Source organism: Calliopsis andreniformis, chromosome 12 (assembly GCF_051401765.1).
Source record: "Calliopsis andreniformis isolate RMS-2024a chromosome 12, iyCalAndr_principal, whole genome shotgun sequence".
NCBI classification, from domain to species: domain Eukaryota; kingdom Metazoa; phylum Arthropoda; class Insecta; order Hymenoptera; family Andrenidae; genus Calliopsis; species Calliopsis andreniformis.
In genome coordinates, this window is record NC_135073.1 from 4,946,092 (window position 1) to 4,968,624 (window position 22,533).

The following is a 22,533-nucleotide window of genomic DNA, read 5'->3' on the forward strand; positions in this document are numbered from 1 at the left end:
ACCCAAACATGGAACCAAAAGTTCTTTTCTCAATAGTGTATGTTCTTACTTCAAAAACAACTTAAATTACGCAATTCAGTAATTACTTACTATAAACTCGTTATTCGATGTAAACAATAAGCTTATTCAAAATAAAATATACGATGTAATTAGTACCACTTATAGCTTATACAGTAGAAAGAGAAAGTGACTTGACGAAATCAGAGATGGCAAGCAACGAACTTAAGCAATTAAACTCTAAATTCGCTTCATTTTTGTCTTATCAAAGACGAAAATGAAAAGAAAAAAGGGGAGACTACTTCTGAAGATCAAGAAACGCAATAACCAGCTTACAACCAGAAAATGCTATAGATACTATAAAAAACTTATGAAAAATTACCGACAGAGAAAAACGTTTCGAAATCTCACATATTCCGCGCGTTTCTTTTCCATTGATCAGGGCGCTATTTGCAGATTCAACTAACGAGGCTAATTTCACTCCGACATTTTGTTGACAGAGCTTGATTAACTCTCTTCTCCTTCTCTCAACGCCTGGAGAACCTTAAATTTTCGAGGACCATCATCGTGTCAGCTCGGCATCCCGACGAAATTACCACGAAATTTTCGTGCGACACCCCGATGCGGGTGTACCTGGTCGTTAAGGCATGCAATTAAGGCGAACGATGACTCGCCCCTTGCGCTCGCTAATTAGAACTCCTAAATACTAATGAACCCCATATTGTTTATCTCTTGCCTCGATTACTGCGCGGGAAACGTACACGAATTTATCGGCCGCCGACACCGCAACCACGAACGTTTTAACTTAATTTTCGTTTGCGTTTTCGAGCCTACCACGACTAATCTATCCATCATCTTAAGCTCGTTGTCGGTTTCTTACGGAAGGCTTGCACAGCTTACGCTTCTCAGACCCGAATTCTCAAGGATGCCTCCGGGCACAGCAACAGTTAAGTTGTTCTACGTCGAAGCGCTTACGAGTTCCTCAGGCTTTCGTTTATTATTTCAACCAGGTCAAGTTTGTAGTTATGTGCGCAGATGAAGTTTTCTTAATGTTAGCAATGACTGTTCTGTTATAATACAGCAAACAACGCCTTCTAAGGTTGCCAAGGATTGTCATGTTATAGAGGCCATCGGATGAAGTTTGGACAAGATGCAAACTCGCTTTTAAGTTGGACACCTTTCACGAAGACACTTCTTGTAAATATAAGATCCAGGACTCCTTGACCATGAGCTCTTAGTTTTCTTCTATTAACTGCTGAAGTCTATAGTTCATCTTGTAGTAAAGGTATCTGAAGCTGCTACACAGAATACGATACAGATTCTATTTCTGTTTTTAATAAACATTAGAATTGGATTGAATTTTGGTTGGAATATCATTTTCTTTGTAACATAGCCAGTGCCTACAATTATCTACAGGAATGAAAATGCAATTGGTGAGTGACTGGAACATGGTTGGTAACTGTCTAAAACGTAATTTGTTACTTCAGAATGAGCTAGGAAAGAAGAAACATGAACCAGACTTTGAAAGAAAAACAAAGAAGTACCTGTCCAAGTTTGGGAAGAAAGAAAACAAAATCCTAGTTTAACTTGGGAAGGAAAACAGTACGAATTCGACTGTTTCACTACTTCCCCTAAGGTTGCAAAGAGAACTTCATTGACGCCTTTCGACATGCTCACTAGTGATTAAGTTTTGGTTTAGTCTTTGCAAAATTCACGCTAAAAGCGTGTCAGTGCTACCAATTTCCTAGGTTGCGGTATAGGTGAAGTGACTAGGATTCCAATGCCTATCCTGAGGTTTACCCTAAACCTTAAAAAACTAACTAAGATCAAATTACTTCATTAACTGTGCATAAGTCGAATGTACACTTGAAACTTTGACGACCATCATCAAATAAATGCATTTGCGTTCTGTTAATGACTAATGACTGGCAGCATGTTTCGTTAAGTTTATTTGTACAAGCATGAACTTGTTGATTGTACGAATAAGGAGAGTCTCCTGTTTAAAAATTGGGAATCTCAAATTAACAATAACTCGTAAACCAATTTCACTAATAGCAGTTGGAGGTATCAGCAAAGCAAAAAAGGAATAGTATCTCACGTTTTTAATTGTATTTACAATAAAAAAAAGGAGTTGAAAATTGATGAAGTTTTCTTTAAAGAAAAAATGGTAATTATTTATTCGTTATACACCACGTTATATTATATCCCTATCAGCTTAGATAAGGCTCACATACCCTGTAAGACACTATGCAGAAGACTTAAATTAAATACTGAGAGGTAATGAAATGAAATATGCTAGTAGAGGGCACCACAAAACGTTATGCTGCATGATCGGTATCACTGAAATACCGACAACAGATAATTAACATAGGGAATCTACTCTATCGACTGATATAGTGTTTCCCGCCGATATTTAAGTTTTGACAGAACGATTATGAAGATGATGAATTTATTCAAAGACTAGACCGTTTGTGTTTTACTAAACGTAATCTATAGCAAGACTTTTAATGAATAATATTAATAATAAATACTTATTAAAGTATAATAAAATATTTATAACAGCTAAAACTATACCATACGTTATTTTCTATTACCTTCCATTCTTCCTTCATCTTACATAAAACATTTATATAAAAATCTTTCTATACAAGATAATGTTTTGTGTACAGTTTGAAGTTTCTTTAAATAACTTTTCTGTTTCTTTTACAATTCTTTGAAATCTTTTTTAACTATATTATATATAAATTATTATTCACTCCCACAATTTTCTCCAAAAATAGATTAACATCACTTTCATAATAAATGGCCCATTCATTAAATATAGTCAAAAACAAATTTTGCAGATTTTAGTATATACTCTAATGAAATCCCATTCCTTTAGTTATGTCAGTAAAAATATGATTTACATAAATAAATAGTCTAACTACATATTACTATTAAATACTTTTTTAAGCCATTACCACTGACTGTATAAAACATTCAATCGACAAATATTTATCCCGTAATTCAAGAACTACACAATCCTTAACTTACTTCCGAGTTATCTCCCTAGTGCAGTAGTTAGTGGTCAATCTAGCTTTCGCCAGCTTTATCGAAAAATAAACAACAAAGGCAGCAGTGAAACTTGCAATTTTTGCTCGCGTCACAAATCAGCAGAATTTTCACGTTTGTACGTTCGAATAGCCGTAGTTACGTCATTTCCCATGGGACAGAGTAAAGGGGACGCAATCCAGCTGCCAAGCAAACGAATCCACAGGAGTGCAGACTCGCCGTTGGCCATCGACCAACAACGCCAGTGGCATTTCCATCAAGTTAACGCTGCGTTCGCAACAGAATTTTATCCACTAGACCCTGGTGTCTCGACCTCCACGCAGCGGCTGGCAATTAGAAGGCTGAACGACCTGTTCCTTGAACAAGTAATTGCAACGCGTCCACGAGTGTTATTATCCTGGAATCGTTCCTGCTGACGCGCAAGCTTTCAAGTTTCAACGACGGATGCGCAACTTGCTTACGTGGTCGCAATATCGGTCGCGCTTTTTCGTTAAGTGGTATTGATTACGTGAAAACTGGACGTGAAAAAGTGTCTAAACGAGAAAAACCTTTGCTCGCGTTCTGATAATCAAATTCCTGGTCTCCCCGCTGACTCAGAACAAGGAACACTCTTGCACCATCCAACACTCGTTACGGTGTAATTTTACATATTTTAAAAGTTTGAAAAAGATATTCTTTTATACGTGAGAGCTCCAATTTGAAGTAAAAGTTATGCAGAAACTAAAAATGAACTAGTGGTACTGAAATTTGGGGAAATGGATGAAGGTTCATTATTGTTATCCTATTTTTGGAGGATTTTAGCACTTCTTAGGATTTAGTCATTTCCATTTTCACGAGTTCGAATTGTTGTTTTTACTGATATTCTTTTACTGATATTCTTTTTGTAAAAAATATACAATTTTTAAGAAATGTGGAAAGAAATTTTTCTATTTACATAATTACTAAATTAAAACATTATGAAATAAATATTGGTCAAAATTTAAAAAAAACTAATTTTAAAATATCTATGATTTATAATTAAAGATGATGTTAGGCAATTTAGAGTTAACTAAAAAATGTTTACTTATGACAGATCTTTTTTAAAATTGAGAATTTTTCTTACGAATTAATGGTACCAAAAACTGTAACGAATGACTGCTATATTTTTGTTCTCTTAAATTTCACTTTGAAATTAAACTCTATATTTTTTTCATTTTATTCTACCTCCTTTATTTTACTGAAGTCAAAATTTGAATAATTAATTTTGTAAAACTTTGGATAATCAAGTATAACTCAATACTTCCTAAAGAGTAATAAAGAAGTGACCTAAAAATCTGTATTCTCCCAGTTTCTAAGTAAATTATTAAAAGACAGTATAGTCTAACCCCCTTAATTTAATGCATAACAATTTTTAAAACAGTAAAATCTTTTCTTCCATTGTATATTTAACCCATTTCTAAATATACATTTACTGCTTCTTTAATGTTTGTGTCATTAAATATTGCTCTTTATAAAAAGAGGTTCAATTTCATTGCTTGTAAAAACATTCACTTATCCAAGAAATATGTGTTATATTTTATACATGTACTAAACATATTTACTATGTACATATCTACTGTTAAAAGCCAAACTTTTCGAGATAAAAGGCTCTTAACCTTTATTAATTAAACACCGTTTACTTAAATGAAAAACATGAAATGTTTAAAACGTCTAAATTGGATAACGAACCAAAAAAAAAAAAGGTTTTTGATTCGTTCGCTTTAATTACCTTACTCACATAAGAGTAACAAAAATATAAAGTTGTTGTTAAGTCACTTACCTCCAAGTCAGATTCCTATGCGGCCACTGTTGCCCATGGATCGCGTAACGTTTATGCCTTATCCTGGTGTATCTGGGATCTGGCTTGTCTGGAAGTCCGCATCGTGGAAGTCTCATAAGCTTCTTCGTAGCTGCGTCGATGTTACCAGTCACAGGAATACCGCCAAATTTCTAACGGCAAAGAAAGCCATGCGCAATGTTACGATTCCTTCGCGTGTGGAATAGATATAAACAGTACTGCGCGCGCAATTGTCACGTGATCGAACTCTAATTAGTCAACCTATCTATATAGAACTGTTTTGCCGCGCTATTTCAAATAGAGTATTGTTATGAGAGCAATAAGCTCTGTCTTATTTATATTACTTAACTTAGAAAATTGATGCCTCAACATAATACTGTTGTTATAAATACGATCAATGTATGTTGTCCACTTGTATTTATTATTGTATCGTTGACTATAACGAATACTAGATTCTTTATAGGAAACCATCATGAATGAATGTATGAACATGTAACACATCGATATTCTATATCGATAGAGATTTACGAAAGAAATATTCCTACAAATGTATTACTCTAATCTTGCTACTTATTTAGTTTTCTTTATTTTATTTTATTACAATTCGTTAAATTTATGATGATTTTTTGACATTAATGCTACAGTCAATGATCTGTTAGAATATTATTTTTATTTTAAAGAGATATCTAAAACATTTTGATTCATAATTGACATTTAAATTGAGTCTTCAGTTTCTTTGAAATACATGCGTATTTTTCCAGTATCCTATTATTTTGAACATGAAACTAAGAATAGGTAAATTTATCATTGATAATATTACAATACATGAATGTATACATTTATAAATAAATGAAGATTATTAACGTCATTCTAGAAGGTTGCATCGAAAAAGTAAGTTGTATACGACTGAATGAGAAAAACAAAGAAATTGGAATATTGCAGAAACTTTAAAAGATGAGATGATAAGTATGTTGTTGCAAGGACATGATTGGAAAGTAGAAGTTTCCGTGATCCTCAAGTAAAACTTATAAGGAATCGTGCTTCGTCGAGGAGTTCTTTTTTTTAGTCTCAACAGACGACAGAAATTTCATCCTTCCTCTCAGACATCTCTATCGAGAAAGAGCATTGGAACTTCCACGAGTCACTTCCCAGACGGTGGAACTAATTTTTATTTGCGACCAGAACCCACCAGCTTTTCAATTGAAGCATGCATAAATCTTATCGTACCTCTCCATGCGCAATGTCAGCGACGATATTTCTGTATAATGAACATTAACAGATACTAATTTTTATTTATATTCATATTTTATAACATTATTAAAAATTAATTATTCCAATTGAAGCTCGAAAATACAATCTTGAAGAGCCCATGTTTTGTAACATATAGCAAACATCGTGCCAGGAAGAATTGTAAACAAGTTTGCACATAGTACAATTATTGTTAATAATAAATTGAAGTGTGGAAACCAAAGGTAGTGAAATATCATGAACTATTAAATTAAAATTTCTTCTATGTACTATTAATAATAAATCTACATACTTTTAAATTATTAAGAAATTAAAATCCTGCATATTCAAATCTCTTCTTTTGATTTTATTTTAATTTTCCACTAATCAACTCTAATAGTTGTAAATAACTGTTTATTAATATATTTCAGAAACCGAACTTTAATATTAACTTTTCTTTTCTTTACAGCTCTGTCAATGAGTATTTATGTAATTATTAAAAGCTATAACAGTTGACTAATTTTTTAAAGGAATATTTTAAATGATCGAAACATTGAGAAAATAATATATCAATTTTAATCAAAATTAATTTAAGTTTTATATTCTGATGTCACTTTGTTAGAAATATTGACAAGATTATTGATCTTGGCGAACGTTTCTAGGCGTTTGTCATTAACAAGCTCCATTTTCATGTAAATCCATGATAGACGAGCGACGCGACCCTTTTTCCAATTGCACGTACGCGCTCGTTTTTCCCTCGTTTCCGCGCTTTCTGTCACACTGTCCTGGTATATCGATCAGCAGGATCAACCAAACGAAATAAAAACGCGTCGGCTGAGCTGCATTCGAGCGTTTTACCTGCTCTAATCTTGTATTCAACGCTCGCATAGATTTGCCTACCTCGTCTGTTCGGCAGAATCAAAATATTAACATTTCACCAACGAATGGATCACGCGTTAAACCTGAGCTTCCTATCGACTGCACATGTTTCGTTAACAATTATCAGTTACAGTTTTATATTCTATTCGTCTTCGAAGCGAGGCAGTGATTTTCCTAATCATACTTAAATGGCGGTAATAGAGGAGGACGTAGGAACGTTTAATAGTGTATCGAAAACTTACTTTAAATATGACACAACTTAAAAAAGTACGTTTATCAAAATATACTTTATACCAAACTGTTTCGTGATTATAATTCGAAACATGTTTTTTGACATAATATGCCAACATTTTTATTTCAACTCAATATTAACAGTTTTAAAAATGTAAATTAGGTGTTGTGTAGATTACAACACTGTTCCACTACAACTGGCCAGGTTCGTTAAAGTTTTCTCTTATTAGAGACTGTTTTTTGTTAATGTTACAGCGAAAAGTTTTTGCGTCCTCATATTGCAGTAAAATTTGTCAGCTTATTTTATGATTTTCAAAGAAATAGATAAGAATAATTATTCTGTAATAATTTTAGGTGTAGAATATCTTCCAATTTTAAACTTTAAATTTGGATTTAAAATATAGATTTCAATTTTAAATATATATTTTTTTGTTTACAGTTACCCTGAACCTATATATTTGTATACATTTTAAAGTGCATATGATAACACGTGAAATGTTAAATTCATTATTTTTTGAATACATAATTTTTATGATTTCTCTCTCTAATGTCAAATTTTCAAATTTTACTGTATTTTTTGTTACGCGTATGCAAAAGGTAAAAGAATTAAACCATAAAAGTTAATGTGACATGAAATTGAAATATTTCTTTCAGCATGCTATACTCTTCACGATGTATTTCGCGCAATTTTAATTAACGACAGTCAAAAATGTCACACTTCATATCCAATACTACTTCATTATCGACTATTTGAGGTACGTGACCTTCCACCATATTCTTCACTCACCTGTAAAGTTTTAATGGCGGTTCTGAGCTGATCGTCCGTCCTAAGGTTTCCGGTCTCTAAATCCGACTGGGGTAGGTATCCAAATTTCATGAGATAATTTTGCTAAAACAAGAAAAATAAAACGTGCGTTAAAATCTCAGTGTTCGTAATTGATGCAAAAATTGACAAAAAAGTATAAGCTAAAATTCTTAATAAGTAAGCACAGGATGTTCTAACTTTAAAATTACTTCTAACATTTATCAGCTACAGTAATGATCACACAATATTCGAATACGTATAGTAAGTAGATTCATACTTAATAAGCTAAGGAGCTCCTATTCAGAAACTTAAGAATTAATTACTTTTCTTTGAACTATACCTTTAATAAAGATTTGAAAACGTATGAAAATAGATATTAGAGACATTAAAAGACACCTATAAAGGAGACGAAATACAACAAAGATAAAACGTTGTGTAGTCAAAGGAGTCAAAAAAAAAGGTTACACCTTCTCTTCTTCTGCATCTTATTGGTTCGTGTGTGCACTGAATTCTGAGCAACGGGTTTATGTATTCGTGGGATGAAATAAGATTGAAAAGTCTGCCAAACAGAACTCGCGACGAATATAACATTTTTCTCGTGACACAGTTATGACAGAGAAATGCGACTCACTCGAGACGTTAAAGGAAAGGAATGATATACCTGTATATAAATTGCGGAAAATTGCTTTACAATATTCCATGAAAAAGAATCTCCAGTAGGAAATCTTGCATATTATTTCCATACCTTGCATATTATGCAATATTCTCCAAACGATTAATGTCAAACCAGAAACGAAGTACTAAAAGTGAAAACTCCTATTAAAGACTACTAAAGAAAGCCAGCTGTGTCTCTAAAATCCCTATTCTGTGGCAAGGACCGAAGGTTAGAGTTGTTACAACGGTGTCAAAGAGTTCATAGTACTTCCATGAAAGATCTCGAAGCTCTTTAAAGTTCATTCATTACTTGAAAAGGAGCTGCATCGCGTCAGGATTACTATCGTTGGACGTTCCAAACTGACCGCATTCGTAATAAAGCCTTCGAAGCCTGGTTTGCCAAAGGAAGCTTGAAGAGGAAAACTTTTGACGAGGAAAAGAGAAACAGGAAATGGGTTCTCGGCAGAAATTCAGCCAGGTTTCTTGATTGTAGGCAGATTGTACTTTTCGTTTGTAAATCAGGTGCTTTGCGCAAAAGTGACGCAAGTCGTTAACAGTTAAAGCGCATGCTGTGAACAGATCAAAGGAACGGTCCATCTTTGTTTCACGTGCAAAGTTTCAACACTGGATGGAGTGAAACGCTGGACTGCAGAACAATCTCCATGTTTTATTTTCTTCTGTTTTTCTTTTGTACATTAATTTTCAAATCTTTGATTGTAAAGTAAAATGACCTAATAAGTCACATGCTTTTGTCTTCGAGATTTTGACTTCTTCAACTTCAAAGAAATGTTATTTTAACATCCTAGATCCCGATTACAGCTTCCATTAGAATTTTTTTAAAACGTGACGTATGTTGTTTTGCCTCATAGCCACAGAAATATGGACACCTCCTCCTCTAATATAAAATTAAATCATATAATTTATTATTAAATCAGTCGAATAAGTGTTGAAAACTAAGGAAGGAATAATAATATAAGTAGATCTTCTTGTGGTATCACACTTTTATTTTAATGAGTATTTAAAAGGTTAAGGAATTGCGTTCAAATAGTGTCCAGATTTTTAACATAATTTATGATTACGCAAGCCTAGAAGAATCTAATAAATACGTAATTCCCACCTCAGTTATAATTGTTTATCACAAATTCCACGCCTTCTCCTGGAAAACCAATCATAAAATTCTCTACTTTATCGAAGAGGACTATCCAGCGACAACGATCCAAAGCAAACAAAATGCAAGAAGACAGAACAAACTAAAGAATGCTACCAACCACTCTTAAGAACAATCAACCCATTCATCTTCGTCTGCCTTCTGTCGCAGGACCACCTAACGGCGACCTTCCTACGTTTAGAGGCAGTGTCCATCGTTGCAGCAAAAAGAGAAGCGATTCAGCGAGAAAAAGGTGGACAAAATAGAAGGGAGACATCCCTTCCAAACCAAATACACACGCTCGCAACTTCCAAATGCGTTTATCAAGAGCGAAGATTTCCTTTGTGCACGTGCCGCAGCATTCGACTATTCCGCTCCGTGACTAATTACGTTGAACACAATCGCGCTAACGTGTCCCCGCGTAGCCGTGACCGAGTTTCTTTTCGCGAGTTTTTTGTTTTACCTCGATCCAGGACACTGAGCAGCTTGCCAGAGGAAAGCCGACGACCTTGCACTTTCAAATGCCAACACGTGAATCCTTTCGCCAACGGATACAGAATTGCTTCTCTTTCGCCGATGCAGGGAGATAGTAGCGACTCTACTGCCATCCAATTGAGTTCTCCTTAAAGACGAATTACCGTTATTTGGCTTTCTTGTGATAGAGTGTTGATAATTCTAGTGCATTTGGTGAATTATGAATTAAAACTTTTTTGTGCGTTTGAGTGTTTCGTTGTGCCATTCTTTGCAAAGTGTAGCCATGTCTAATGGGTGGTTAAAGTGAAGCCAAGTGATGATAAATGACTACAATCAAGACTGGTGATGGGACTGTAGTTCTTGAGTCGTTGGAAATCGGACCAATCAGTTTTTATTTTAGTTTGTTACTTTGTGAAAAAGAATAAGTAGAGTGTTAAGTATAACTGGAAGCTGCTGTATTTTTATAAGCAAATCATTATTGTGCTTGACTATCGAGTGACTAAAAACTGATTTTCGAAGAATATTGTTAACGCACATCTGACAATGAGTGGTATTAATCATTACCTATTTATTAAGATATGATTTTATTATTAGTCCCTTTCTCCAGCAATTTAAAAGTTATCAAATTTATGTTTATTTCTGATCGTACATATTTCCCTTCATCCCCTTCATTCACATTGTTGAGTGACAAATCAGTCGACAGAGTTAATGTTGTCCTTTTCTAACTATTAATGAATATTAAATTATCTCATTTCTAATTTAATATTCGGTAAGAAACTATTTGAATAAAATAATGGTCACCAGTTTTTATTAAACTGAAGCCCAACTCCGCAAAAAATCATGGAATCAGATACAGTGCGTTGGAATGAAGCATGAGAGGGTGCTAGAGAAAGACATTTAACTCCAACTACAATTGAACACGTTCTCCTCTGTCGTATCAGCAAGCTTAGCTTCTCGAATTAAAGTCTTTTAACGAGGGTCACTCCGATAGACTGGACACTTGAACTCATTGACCCGGTTTCCGGTTCGCTCGCGTCCTTGCCGACATCTACCATTTACCTTTGCCAGGAAATGAAACAAAACTTTTTTAAACTTTTATTTTATTTGACACTCTTTAAACAATATCTTCCTCCCTGTATCACTTTCCAAAATTAATCTCTAAAATGTTCCATCATAATGCACAATTCAATTTCTGTATTACAACGTAATGTAGAGGGATCGTTGCGATTCTATTATAAAACAATGATAACAGTCATTTCTATTAAATAAAATTCACATTTTTTCAATTTATTAATCCCTGTAAGTTATCTACTGATATTTTTCATATCAGTATATGGCATCCTCGCTTCAAAGTGACACAACCCTGGAAACGTGGTTTACAAATTACAACCATAAAGTACTTTAATATAAGGTGTATTTGCGTAAACCTTTTTGAGTTGTATCACTTTTGAAGCAAGGATGCGATACATGTCTATAGGTTTAGGTACGTACTTAAACTGTAACCTATCATACCAACTAACCGTTAATTTTCCACAGCCTCAACAATTTCAATTTACCTGTAAATAATTTCACATTATCTTTAAAAAAAATAATAGCAAAGAATAAATTTTTCCAGTATTTCTTCATCAAGATATTCAGTCGTCTTTCAAAAGTTCTGTTAATTCCATAGACGGGACTTAACGTGGAAGAATGAAAGTGCGAATCCCATTACCACACGCTAAAGATGAAGGATAATTAGACTGGTCGAAACTCGGTTTAACTGAAAAGCGGCCAACAGCTAACCGAAAGACAATGCGACGGGACCATTGTGCTCTGTCTAGAGTACTCAAAGAGCTCCCATGAGAACGCTCCTGTTGGCCTTTCACCCCTGGCCATTTGCCTTAGCCTACTGGCCGTCCTTCCTTTCTCATTAGCGGCTGTTAGTTGCAGCCCTGAGACGAACTTAGGTATACTGTGCCTGGACACGTGTACGTCAGAGTTAAATGGTAATTAACAACCGAAACTGGAACCGTCCAGTGGACATGTGCATTGTGAGAGATTGAGCATACTCACAAAGTATTCTAGTCTGTCTGATACTCCCTGGAATTTGTGCAATTCTGAAATTGTAGGCGCATTTAAGAAGAGTACAAGATGCAATAATAAATGAAATGGAAATGAGATATGTGTTGTAATTGTGGTCCATCATTCCATGAAGTTAATAACATGTTGATTACTGTTAGATAAGTATATTGAACTTATGACGCCTTTCAAAGGAATTATGTCAAATAAAGATTAGATTTACCAACTTATTGAGAGTCATGTTGATAATTAGTACATACAAGTGCTGATATTAACCCCTTTTTGTAATTAAAAAGAAAACTTTTTATTTATTACCCTTGATTAAATTCTATGTATTTAAATGTGACAAATGTTTCTACCGTTTTTAATTTTTGTATACAACATTTAAGAACTATTTCTTTAAAAAATTACAAAAAGCTTTAACCACTGATCTACATATTTAGAAAAATTAATAAATTTATTACCCGTGTATTTAATATATTAAGATCCAATGATGTTCATATTCAACTTAATGCACAACAATTTCCGAGCAAGTAGGTAATTATTCATCAACAGGAAGAAAACAGAAAAGATTTTTCGCCGATTAAAGGGATTGAAAATCGTCAGATAAAGTATGAATTGATAAAACAGAGGAACCACTCTGTACATAAAATCAAGTTATTCTGGCTGCGTTCGAAATCTACTTGGAAATAACATTAGGGTGTAACCAACGGAAAAGGAGAGTCTGCGTGAAAACGTTCAAATCGAATCTTCTTTCTCTTCGCGTTCGTGTTATTCTGTACACGTCTCGTTTTCCGCTGACCATTCGACGATATCCCAAACGTCTTACGTAACCGGAAATCAGCGGAATTGACGGCGGAAATCGACAGCCATGACCGCAATGCAAATCCATGGCAATTCTACAAACAATTTGCATCTCTCTGCGGTTTCGATAATGTCTGCAAATTGGGTAATTGTACAGTAGTTTCGATATAAAAGAAACATACCGAAAAGCATAGAAGAACACATATTGAATATGTAGACTGAAAAATAATATTTATTATGATGATTAGTTGTGTTAACTAAAACAATACTCTATAAAGAAATTGTATGTGTACCTACTGCCTGCAAGTCAATTTCTTTGTTTTGAAGGAAAGACACAAAAAGAAAATTGAAAGAAAAAAAATAAAGTTGCGAATTGTTTGAATGATATGGTCTTTTTGCACTGTGTCACAGAAAAATGTAATTGTTGTTTAATCTTTTTAATTGAAAATTGAAGTCTATTTAAACATAGTTATCCATTAAATTTCTTAATCCTTTAGTGTCCTATAAGTTTTCGGTGTAGGTATTTAATGCAAAATGATGAACGATTAAGATTACTTTAATGATTTCACAGATCTTCAAAGTTCGCCTTGAACTTCGCGATTTTCTGAAACTACGTCCAGTGTAAGGGTCATTCCATGCCAACTGGATCACTTTTGTATCCCCTGTCAGGGAATTTGATGATACTGAAATATACTATAGTCCATGTGCAATTAAGAGGGGATTAAGTCATCATTTTGATAATTTCGAAATTATTTAAGGAATACAATCCCCCAAAATTTACAGTCTTTGCCGATTTTTACGACAACTATCTTCACATTTGAATTTGTACTTCCCAAATTATTGAAGACACAAAATTCAGCTCTTTTTTCTATTAATCTTCAAGAATGTACATATCTGTATAAATTTTTTTATATTCCAAAATGAATTTTGGATATAAAATAATATTAAATAGTAGCAGTAAAAAATTATATGTAACTGTTAAAAATAGCAATGTCTGCTCTGTTACTTATACGGTATAATGTTCTGAAAAGCACACAAAAAGTACTCACGTAAAAAGATAGAATACGTTGTAAATACAGATACTTTATATTCAGAACTTCTCTTTTCAATGATCAATGATATTAAAAATATGCGACTGTCAACCCTGTTCACAGTTCGGAAGTAAAAAAAAAAGTAGAATTCTAATCACGTGCCGCCGTGTCGGTTCTTCCGGAATTCCACAGAACTTCCGGTTGCCTCCAGGGCCTGTCGTTCCTGGGGACCATGAAATGAACAGTTTTCGGCTATGACGTCATATTTTCATTCTAATTGTTCATAACGATCATCATATTTTGACTATCTCGCATTAGGTGACTTGAAAATTTTTGAACAACATTCGTTCATTTTAAAGAATAAAATAACTAGGTAAAAGATTTTCTCGAGAAAGGAACTTAATATTGTATGAATTCTTTTGATTCTGCAAAACGTGAGTATTTTACAAGTATTTTAACAAAATACATATAAACAATATTTGCTCTTGATATTGTTATTTAATTAAAAGTGTCTATCATTTATTAGAGTTTCGTAGGAAAGTAAAATGTCATTAATATGTATACGAACGGATGTACAATGGAATAATAGGCATTTTGTTTCTGATTTTAAATATACTGGGCTAAATTCAAGCAGTCAAGGTACATATAAATTTTTCCGTCTTGCTGAAAGTGAATACACGATTTTCCAAAAATCACTCATTATCCATTTCCTTGGAGAAAAATATGTCAATGATAAAACCAGTTTACGATTCAAGAAACAAGAAAAATGCATCAGTGTTCCTATTTTCTGTATTCTATATTTCAATAATGCACATTAATTTGGTGCTAAGAAATATGAGAAAATAATAAAGGCAATCAATAAGAACTGACTAACAATAAGATCAAGACTAAGAAATGTACATTGAATCCCAACATGTGTGTATGAACAATCAAGGACTACATAGCTACCTATATATCGTAAATGATACATTTTCAATAGTATTCGCAGAATGTAAAGCATCAAAAGTCAAACGAACACCAATCGGTTCAGTACGCAAACCGAAAACTCCTTTCAACGCCAATTCCCAAATTTGACACGCCGAAAAGAGTTATTTGGAACAGTTCCACAAATAATATATCAGCCAATAACGTTCGAGTTCGTTTGACATCCCGCCTCTACGAGCCCCGAAATTGAGCAAATGCAAAAGTAAAGCATCGAACTTGCGTGCACGCTGTAGATACAACGTAACGGAGCAACGATGCAAGATTTATTGTCGGCTATTCATTTCCATCGGTCGCTGTACTGGGTTTGGTAATGTTCGACGGCAACGTATCCGGAATGAAATGAGAAATTTCCGTCGGTACGATGAAAGATAAGTATCGATTAGCGTCTATACCGTTAGTTTGGATGCAACGCGCTAATTTATCACGTGACACGCTTCATTGAGAACGCAATAAGACGGGGAAAATAGTGGAAGCCTTTCAATCGACGCTCAGAGGGGCGAAAAAAAACGAGCCAGTAGATTTATTCAACTGAATTTACGACGTCACAAGGGAATGAAAAATACCCATGCCAGGTACCCTGAACAGGGGACCATTCTCGGGACATTTATTTCCGGGTGCTTATTTGTTTAAATTTTACATTCAACGGACGACGCCACTGAAATTTATACACATCGTCGCGGTGGACGTTTGTCGAGGGTTCGTAGAATGGAAGGAACACGCTGTGAAAAATAGTCGCTCCGAATGGACAGTTCGTTCCGAGATTCTGGTTCAATTGCTCGCTCGTTTTTTGAACAATTAGAATGAAATCGCGAAGGAAATGCGTTACTGGAAATAGGTATTTATGGATATTTGACAAGATTTATAGACCATGTAACATTATTATTAGGAAAGTATTATTTAACTAGGATACCAATCCGTATTATATAGTACACCTATCTGTATGAGTGTACCTTTACATTTGGGTAAGTTGTAGAAAAACCCTTGCAAGAATAAGTAAAAAAATGTTGTTTAATGACCTTACTTAACATTATATAAAATTATACGTTAACGTTATATAACGTGCTATAAAGTTAATTAAAAGTTCCTGTAGTACCTTGAATGATAAAAAACGTATTTCATGTATATATTTCGTCCCTATTCCCTTATTTTATCTACGTATTACCAGAAATGTATGCATCCGACTATCTCGAAAGTTTTTATCCAACTAGCTACGTCACCCTATTAGCTGAGATAAAGTCGACTCAGTGGCAGTTTGTAAGGGCTGGTGGAGGAGATAATGCATGGAAGAAGTAAGGCGCAAGAGATGTGGGGACAGATAAAGGAGATTGGTGATGCCGAGAATCGTCGCGGGAGGAAATCCACGGACGAGGGGTGCATCAATTACGACCACAACTACACTCGTGGCCACACCCTCTCGCTCAGCACGCATAAATAAGCTCACGGGGCAGTAGGTAAGCGTAATTTTCCTATGTATGTACTAGTTCATTCGGCAAGAAATTTCCGTTGCCTTTCCGCTTCTCTCCTCTGCGCCCTTCTGTCTTGCTTTAATGACGCGGAAGGTCCTCGATGAAGGAAAAACACGACGGAGTATTTTCTAAACTGTTTCCTGTCATTCGGGATGATCTATGATTCTTATCAAGAAGCTGATGCTTCTTTCTTCTGTTCTGTTATATTGAGACATATTGCTTTATTCTGTTCTTTACTTTTACAATTTTATCTGCAAGTCCAATATTATTTTCTTCCATATTGGTGTCAAAGTGTTAGTCGTTTTAGCTATTTTTTTATTACCTGTGTAGTTTCTTCAATTTGTATTTGATAAATCATGGAGAATTAGTATTGTTATATCTCATTATTACAATTTTCAGAAAGTGCAACAGTGGTTTTTTATAAATTATTGTAATTTTCAAAGTAATGTAAAATCAATTATAAAAAGTTTACTTTATGTAGGTACTCATATTTTTTAAATGTTAGAGGTTTGACTTTATGACTCGAATTGTTTAACTTTTAATTTGAATAAACAAGTAAGCATTTCTAATTATTTTATATTTTTCAAAACGTAGATTTTATTTTACATAGTTAAACTAAATGATAGAATGTAAGTATATGAAAAAAGTAAAGGTCTTCTAATTTTGATGGTTCCTTTGTTGTCGAATAGACTTCTCATAGCAACAAAGATTAGAATAAACAGTCAACGGAATGGTGACATGCAAAGTTGCGTGTACGCAATCAGACACAATGTCCAGACAATCGAAAATCAATTCGTCTACCACAAAAAGTACGTAATTCCCCGAATGACTCAGCCGATTTTCATCCACTTTCGACCCCCGATGAACGAACGCATTAATTTTTTACTCCAATAACCACTCATAAGGGGTGGCAGTTTCCTCGTATCGGATGTCAGTTGGTGAATACCTTAGTAATTAATTAAAATGCAAATTTTGACATAGCTTAAATAATGCAGTATATTAGATAGAATTTACATTTTAATTAAATATTTTCATTAAAGTTAAATAAGCAACATTCTGTTATGATAAATTCCAATACGACCAAAAATATTCTATCATTATTAATTATCCAAAGTATACTCTTATGGTTCAAAATGTTTTTTTATAAAACATCTGAAAAACGTCCCTTCCCCTGATGCAAAAATATTAATAATTAAAACATATTTTTATTTTTCATTCCAAATCGTTTTCTAGGCATTATACAGGGTGTTTTATATCATATGGGACCCATTTCAGGAGTTGATTGTATGCTTAAAAACAATGGAAAAAAATCATATAAACATGTGTCCTACCTGTCTTCGTTTAGGAGATATAATGAATTTTCTGTTTTAATTATCTTTACAGAAGATGCTCAAAATAACCATCTTGCATTTGAAGACAAGCTTACACTCGTCGTGTTATCGATCTATCATCTCTAACAAAACCACATTGGGCTACTAACGCAAGAACTGACTTTAAAAATACGTCCCTTGCTATAAACTCGATGATAAGTTGTGAAACTATATAACTAAGTGGCACTGATATGCTTAACAAAATAAGTAACTTATAAAAGTAATTAAATTATTTTCTGTGAAGTAGTAATATCCCGTAGGACATTCAAGCAGCGGAAAAGTATAATTAAATCACCTTTAAATCGCGTAAATAATTTAGGAGTGCTGTAGTTCATTGCAAAGTAGATGGAAGCGCTAAAACGCTAATCAGATCTGGAAGTTTTCTCGTGGCAAACTCAGTGAGTTGATAACAAACAAAGTGTTTCAAGAACACCGATCTAATGTCAAAGATCTCCTTCTTCCCATTGATTAGTGAGTTTCTTTGAAATCGCAACTCTATATTTTGTTGCAGAATACAAAGACAATATTGAATTGTGCCCCTTTCTTTAAAGCACTATTCCTATTACTTGAAGTTTTGACTAACAAAGTACTTTAAGTATTTGAACATGAATTTCCCTCGTTAAATTTTTAATTCTTTTAGGGTGGAATAAAGTTATGAGGACTGTATAGAAATTTAAACTTTTAATTTCAAGTTCCAAGTTATGCATTAAATAACGTTAAAACATATACGTTAAAAGATATTGTTTCTTGCTTGATAATTCGTCTTAAAAGAGTAAACCTATACACACTGAAATTTATTTAATAAAATTACTTACAATTAGATATCTAATCAAAAAGATAGAAACGATGAAGAAAAAGAACTGGAAGTCAAGAGACACATTTTAAGTGTGCAGTCTACTTAAGAGTTTTTTGTAGCATGGATTGGAAAATTATCTGAAAAACAAAAGTTGGTCACAGAGAATAATAATATGTCAGTGATTAAATATTTTAGGCTCAAGGTAACGATCTATTAATATATTCAACTATAAACATTACTTTTCATAGAAATAAAATAAACTTTAATGATATTATCTATGAGATGTCCCAAAATATCAAAGACAGAGAAATATAGAGGTACGTATGATATGTGTAACAATATTGAACTTTAGTCATTTGTAGATAAGTTACACTCTGGCAAGTAAAGGTACCTAATAGATGAAGCTCTGTAGAATCATAGAGCTTAAAATACTAAAGCTAATGATACAACTGTTAGTTTCGGAGACAGTCGACTAATAACCCACCAAATATATAATATCAAAGTTTACAATCCTCCATTATTCCTCGAAATTTGACAATGTTTGACAATAGTTAGCTCAATGTATTTTAGTATTGTATTATGTTCGTATACGTTTAAGTTACTCTTTTTGTTATAGTCCAAACCTCGTAGCGATATTTCCATTTAATATGCCTACAATTTTTATAGATTATTTAATGATATGAAACATACTCAATCTCCAGAAATAATCTTAATAAACTTCATTTTACTTCATTCAAATATCTCACGAACTATTAAACAGCTATCTTTTAAACGAAGTAGATAAACATGTATTATTAGCTACATTACAAGTAATTGAAGTATGTATTTCAAGATCTATCACTATGTAAAATTTTATCAAGAAGTCAGAGTGCATCTAGAGATATTTCTATATTAGATCTTATTCACATTTAAACGCTGATTTAACTAAATGTAGCATCAGGCAGCATTTTACTAATGCTACACTTTCACACGTGAGACTCCAATTCCTACTGATTTTTATTAATGAAAACAAGGTTCTTCGACACTCTACAAGTGAAAATTTAAACTTATAATTTACATAAGATGAATAAGGCGAATAAACTATTGCAGTGACTAGTTTTGTACAGTAAAAGGTCCTATTTTAAATTGTTGAGACTATCCTGAAATATAATATATTCTCTTATTAATGAATACTGACTAATATAATCTATGATTTCTAAAATGGTGAAATTACAATAAGACCTTATATCTAGATGGAATAGGCTGACATAATGGAAGTACATATTTAAAATATAAAACTTTTCGTTAAACTAGATCTAGGTTGAGTTTGAGTTAACTCAAATTGATGCATTTGTGTTTGTGCCCACTTTCACTAAATTAACTATAAAAATGTATACCTACTTCTGCTAATGAAAGTTTAAATTTCGCCGCTTGTAAATACAATTAATTACCAAATTAGTATATAATTACCTACTAGCAAGTGTACAGTGTTTCGTCGATATAAACTCACTGCTCACTGACGAGTTTACAGCATGGGACACGTTTTCGAGGTCAACTCATGACATCCCACTTAGGACCTACCAAAAATTCTGTGTGAGTATACTCACAAATAAAATTGTTTCACTCTAAGTAATTACAAACTATAGGGAACACAATAATGAAACTGTAATGAGGAAGTACTGCATACATTTACTGAATTAGATTTCTATTGCATACATATACATAAGCTATGAATTTAATCTATAAATTCTATGATAATATTCAGTTGTATCCTAAAGTCTGAAACCATCTCGTGAAACCGAAGATCTACATAGAAGGTTTACGGTTCAAGATTGAATGTAGTCTCTTCATAACCCATACCTAAGTTATTCCAATTCAGTTTCAGCCAGTTCTAAGTAAACATCGTGGATCTTCTAACTCTGATGTTCACAGTTCCCGAATTAAGCAATCACAGAGTATATCTACAATTCTTGCAAACAATCGCGAATGAGGCGGAGATCTCTTCGAAAGATGACACGTACGAGTTGGTACGCGTTTACGCGACGATTACACCATCTTTCCATCTGTGTCCTATCTCGGACCGCTGAAACCAATGTAAATTTTCCACCAACACTCGTTGAGCGAAGATTAATTGTTTAAAGCGTACTACTTTTCGATTTACAACATGTACCAACCATATTGTCGATGAAGAAAACGTTTATAGCTGACATAAATGACACAACTTTCTGATATATGTACGATTTATAAAAATTGAAAAGAAAAGTTGGACCCTGCTATGATCCTTTGGGATAAAAAAGCTCCCTTATTTATGTCACACGAACTGAGGAAAAACTTATGAATGTAGAAGTTATAACCATTCTGGCACAGCATGGAACTAGTTTCATTCAGTTTCTGCTATCAATCGAGCAAAAAATGTGATACAGAAGATAAAACTTTCCAGCACATCCTTGTATTCTGGAAACAAATGACAGTTATCACTGAATCCACTAGTTTTTTTTTTATTTAGAGACACATATATACATGTATATATGTATAGAAATTCTGCATACATAGAAATATATGCAGATAATTATTCCTCGTTTAAAACTCAAGAAATTAAAGATCAATTTACTGTTTTAAATCAATTTAAGTCTTTGTATTTTAATTACACCATATCTTGTTGTCTTCTTATTACACTATATGACCATAATAATCATGTCAAATCATGAATGCTATGTAGAACTAGTAAGTACCAAAGACAACATATTTCTATTTTTTATCGGAATGCCAAAGTTACAGGTTATCAAAAAATTGAATAATTCAAAGAAACAATAATAAATTACATATTTTCTTAATTATACTTAATATTACGGAAGAAAAGGCATAATGTTTTTAACCGATAAAATCTCTATAAGAAGTAATTTTACAAGTACCTTTGAGCTCTTTGATACTGTAAGGATTAACCACTACATAGAAGACTTGTAACTCGCGTATCTACTACAGACGCTAGCCAAAAAAAGAAAAATGATCATCCACCGTGTGAGTAAGCGAAGGCCAATAGTCAGGACGTCGCTGCGGAACGTCCACTTTTGATTCACTGAAGGGTCACGGTGAAAAATTCGACGAACGCAAAGGTTCGACGGAGTCACGATTCATTGAAGCCTCAGAAGGGAACCGATCCAACGGGTTCCTTCCTCCTCAAACATCCAGAACTTGTAGACCGTGCTAGTCGTCAACCCCGACGGAGGAATCTAATTTTAAAGCGACCTATATTTAGACGAAACTTATTCCAGCAGCAGCGTGCACTGGCTCATCGTGCTTCTCTTTCACGAACGCGATATCTCGATACGGCGACGGACTCTAAGGTAGGACAGGGAAAGCCTGTCTGGACTTCGGAGTCCAAACTCTGCGGAGGAACTTCAAGAGCTACAGGAGATAGGGAAAAAACGATCAAATTTGCGAAATCAAAGAAAACTTAACTTGGTATAAGTTCCCGATAAATTACTAGTAAACAACTTATGAAACGAAAGAGTTATTTTTCTGAAAGCGACTCCTCCTTTAGTAGCTCGTTCTGTGTGATAAGAAGTTGAACATAAACAAGAAATGTTGGTGATAATTTTGAGCTTATATTATGGGAATATTGTAAAAACAATAAGAAGCTTTCTTTTAATCTCAATTTGTGCATTTCTTTCTTGTTCAATTGTAAGATGACCGTGAAGAAATTTTTAACAAGAAAATACTCTTTCCTCTCCCTGTGAGAATATTAGATCAACCCATATATTGCT

The 22,533-nt window shown here is 33.6% G+C and overlaps 1 protein-coding gene across 2 annotated transcripts in view; it reads right to left on the reverse strand.

Moving 5' to 3' along the window:
• Positions 1–22,533, reverse strand: part of Mmp2 (Matrix metalloproteinase 2) — a 244,653-nt gene that overhangs the window by 175,572 nt on the left and 46,548 nt on the right. For both annotated transcript variants that reach the window (XM_076390052.1, XM_076390051.1), the window contains 2 exons: positions 7,989–8,090; positions 4,847–5,016 (listed from right to left, as the gene is read on the reverse strand). In XM_076390052.1, the coding sequence (XP_076246167.1) occupies positions 4,847–5,016; positions 7,989–8,090 (272 nt within the window). The remainder of the gene's footprint in view (positions 1–4,846; positions 5,017–7,988; positions 8,091–22,533) is intronic.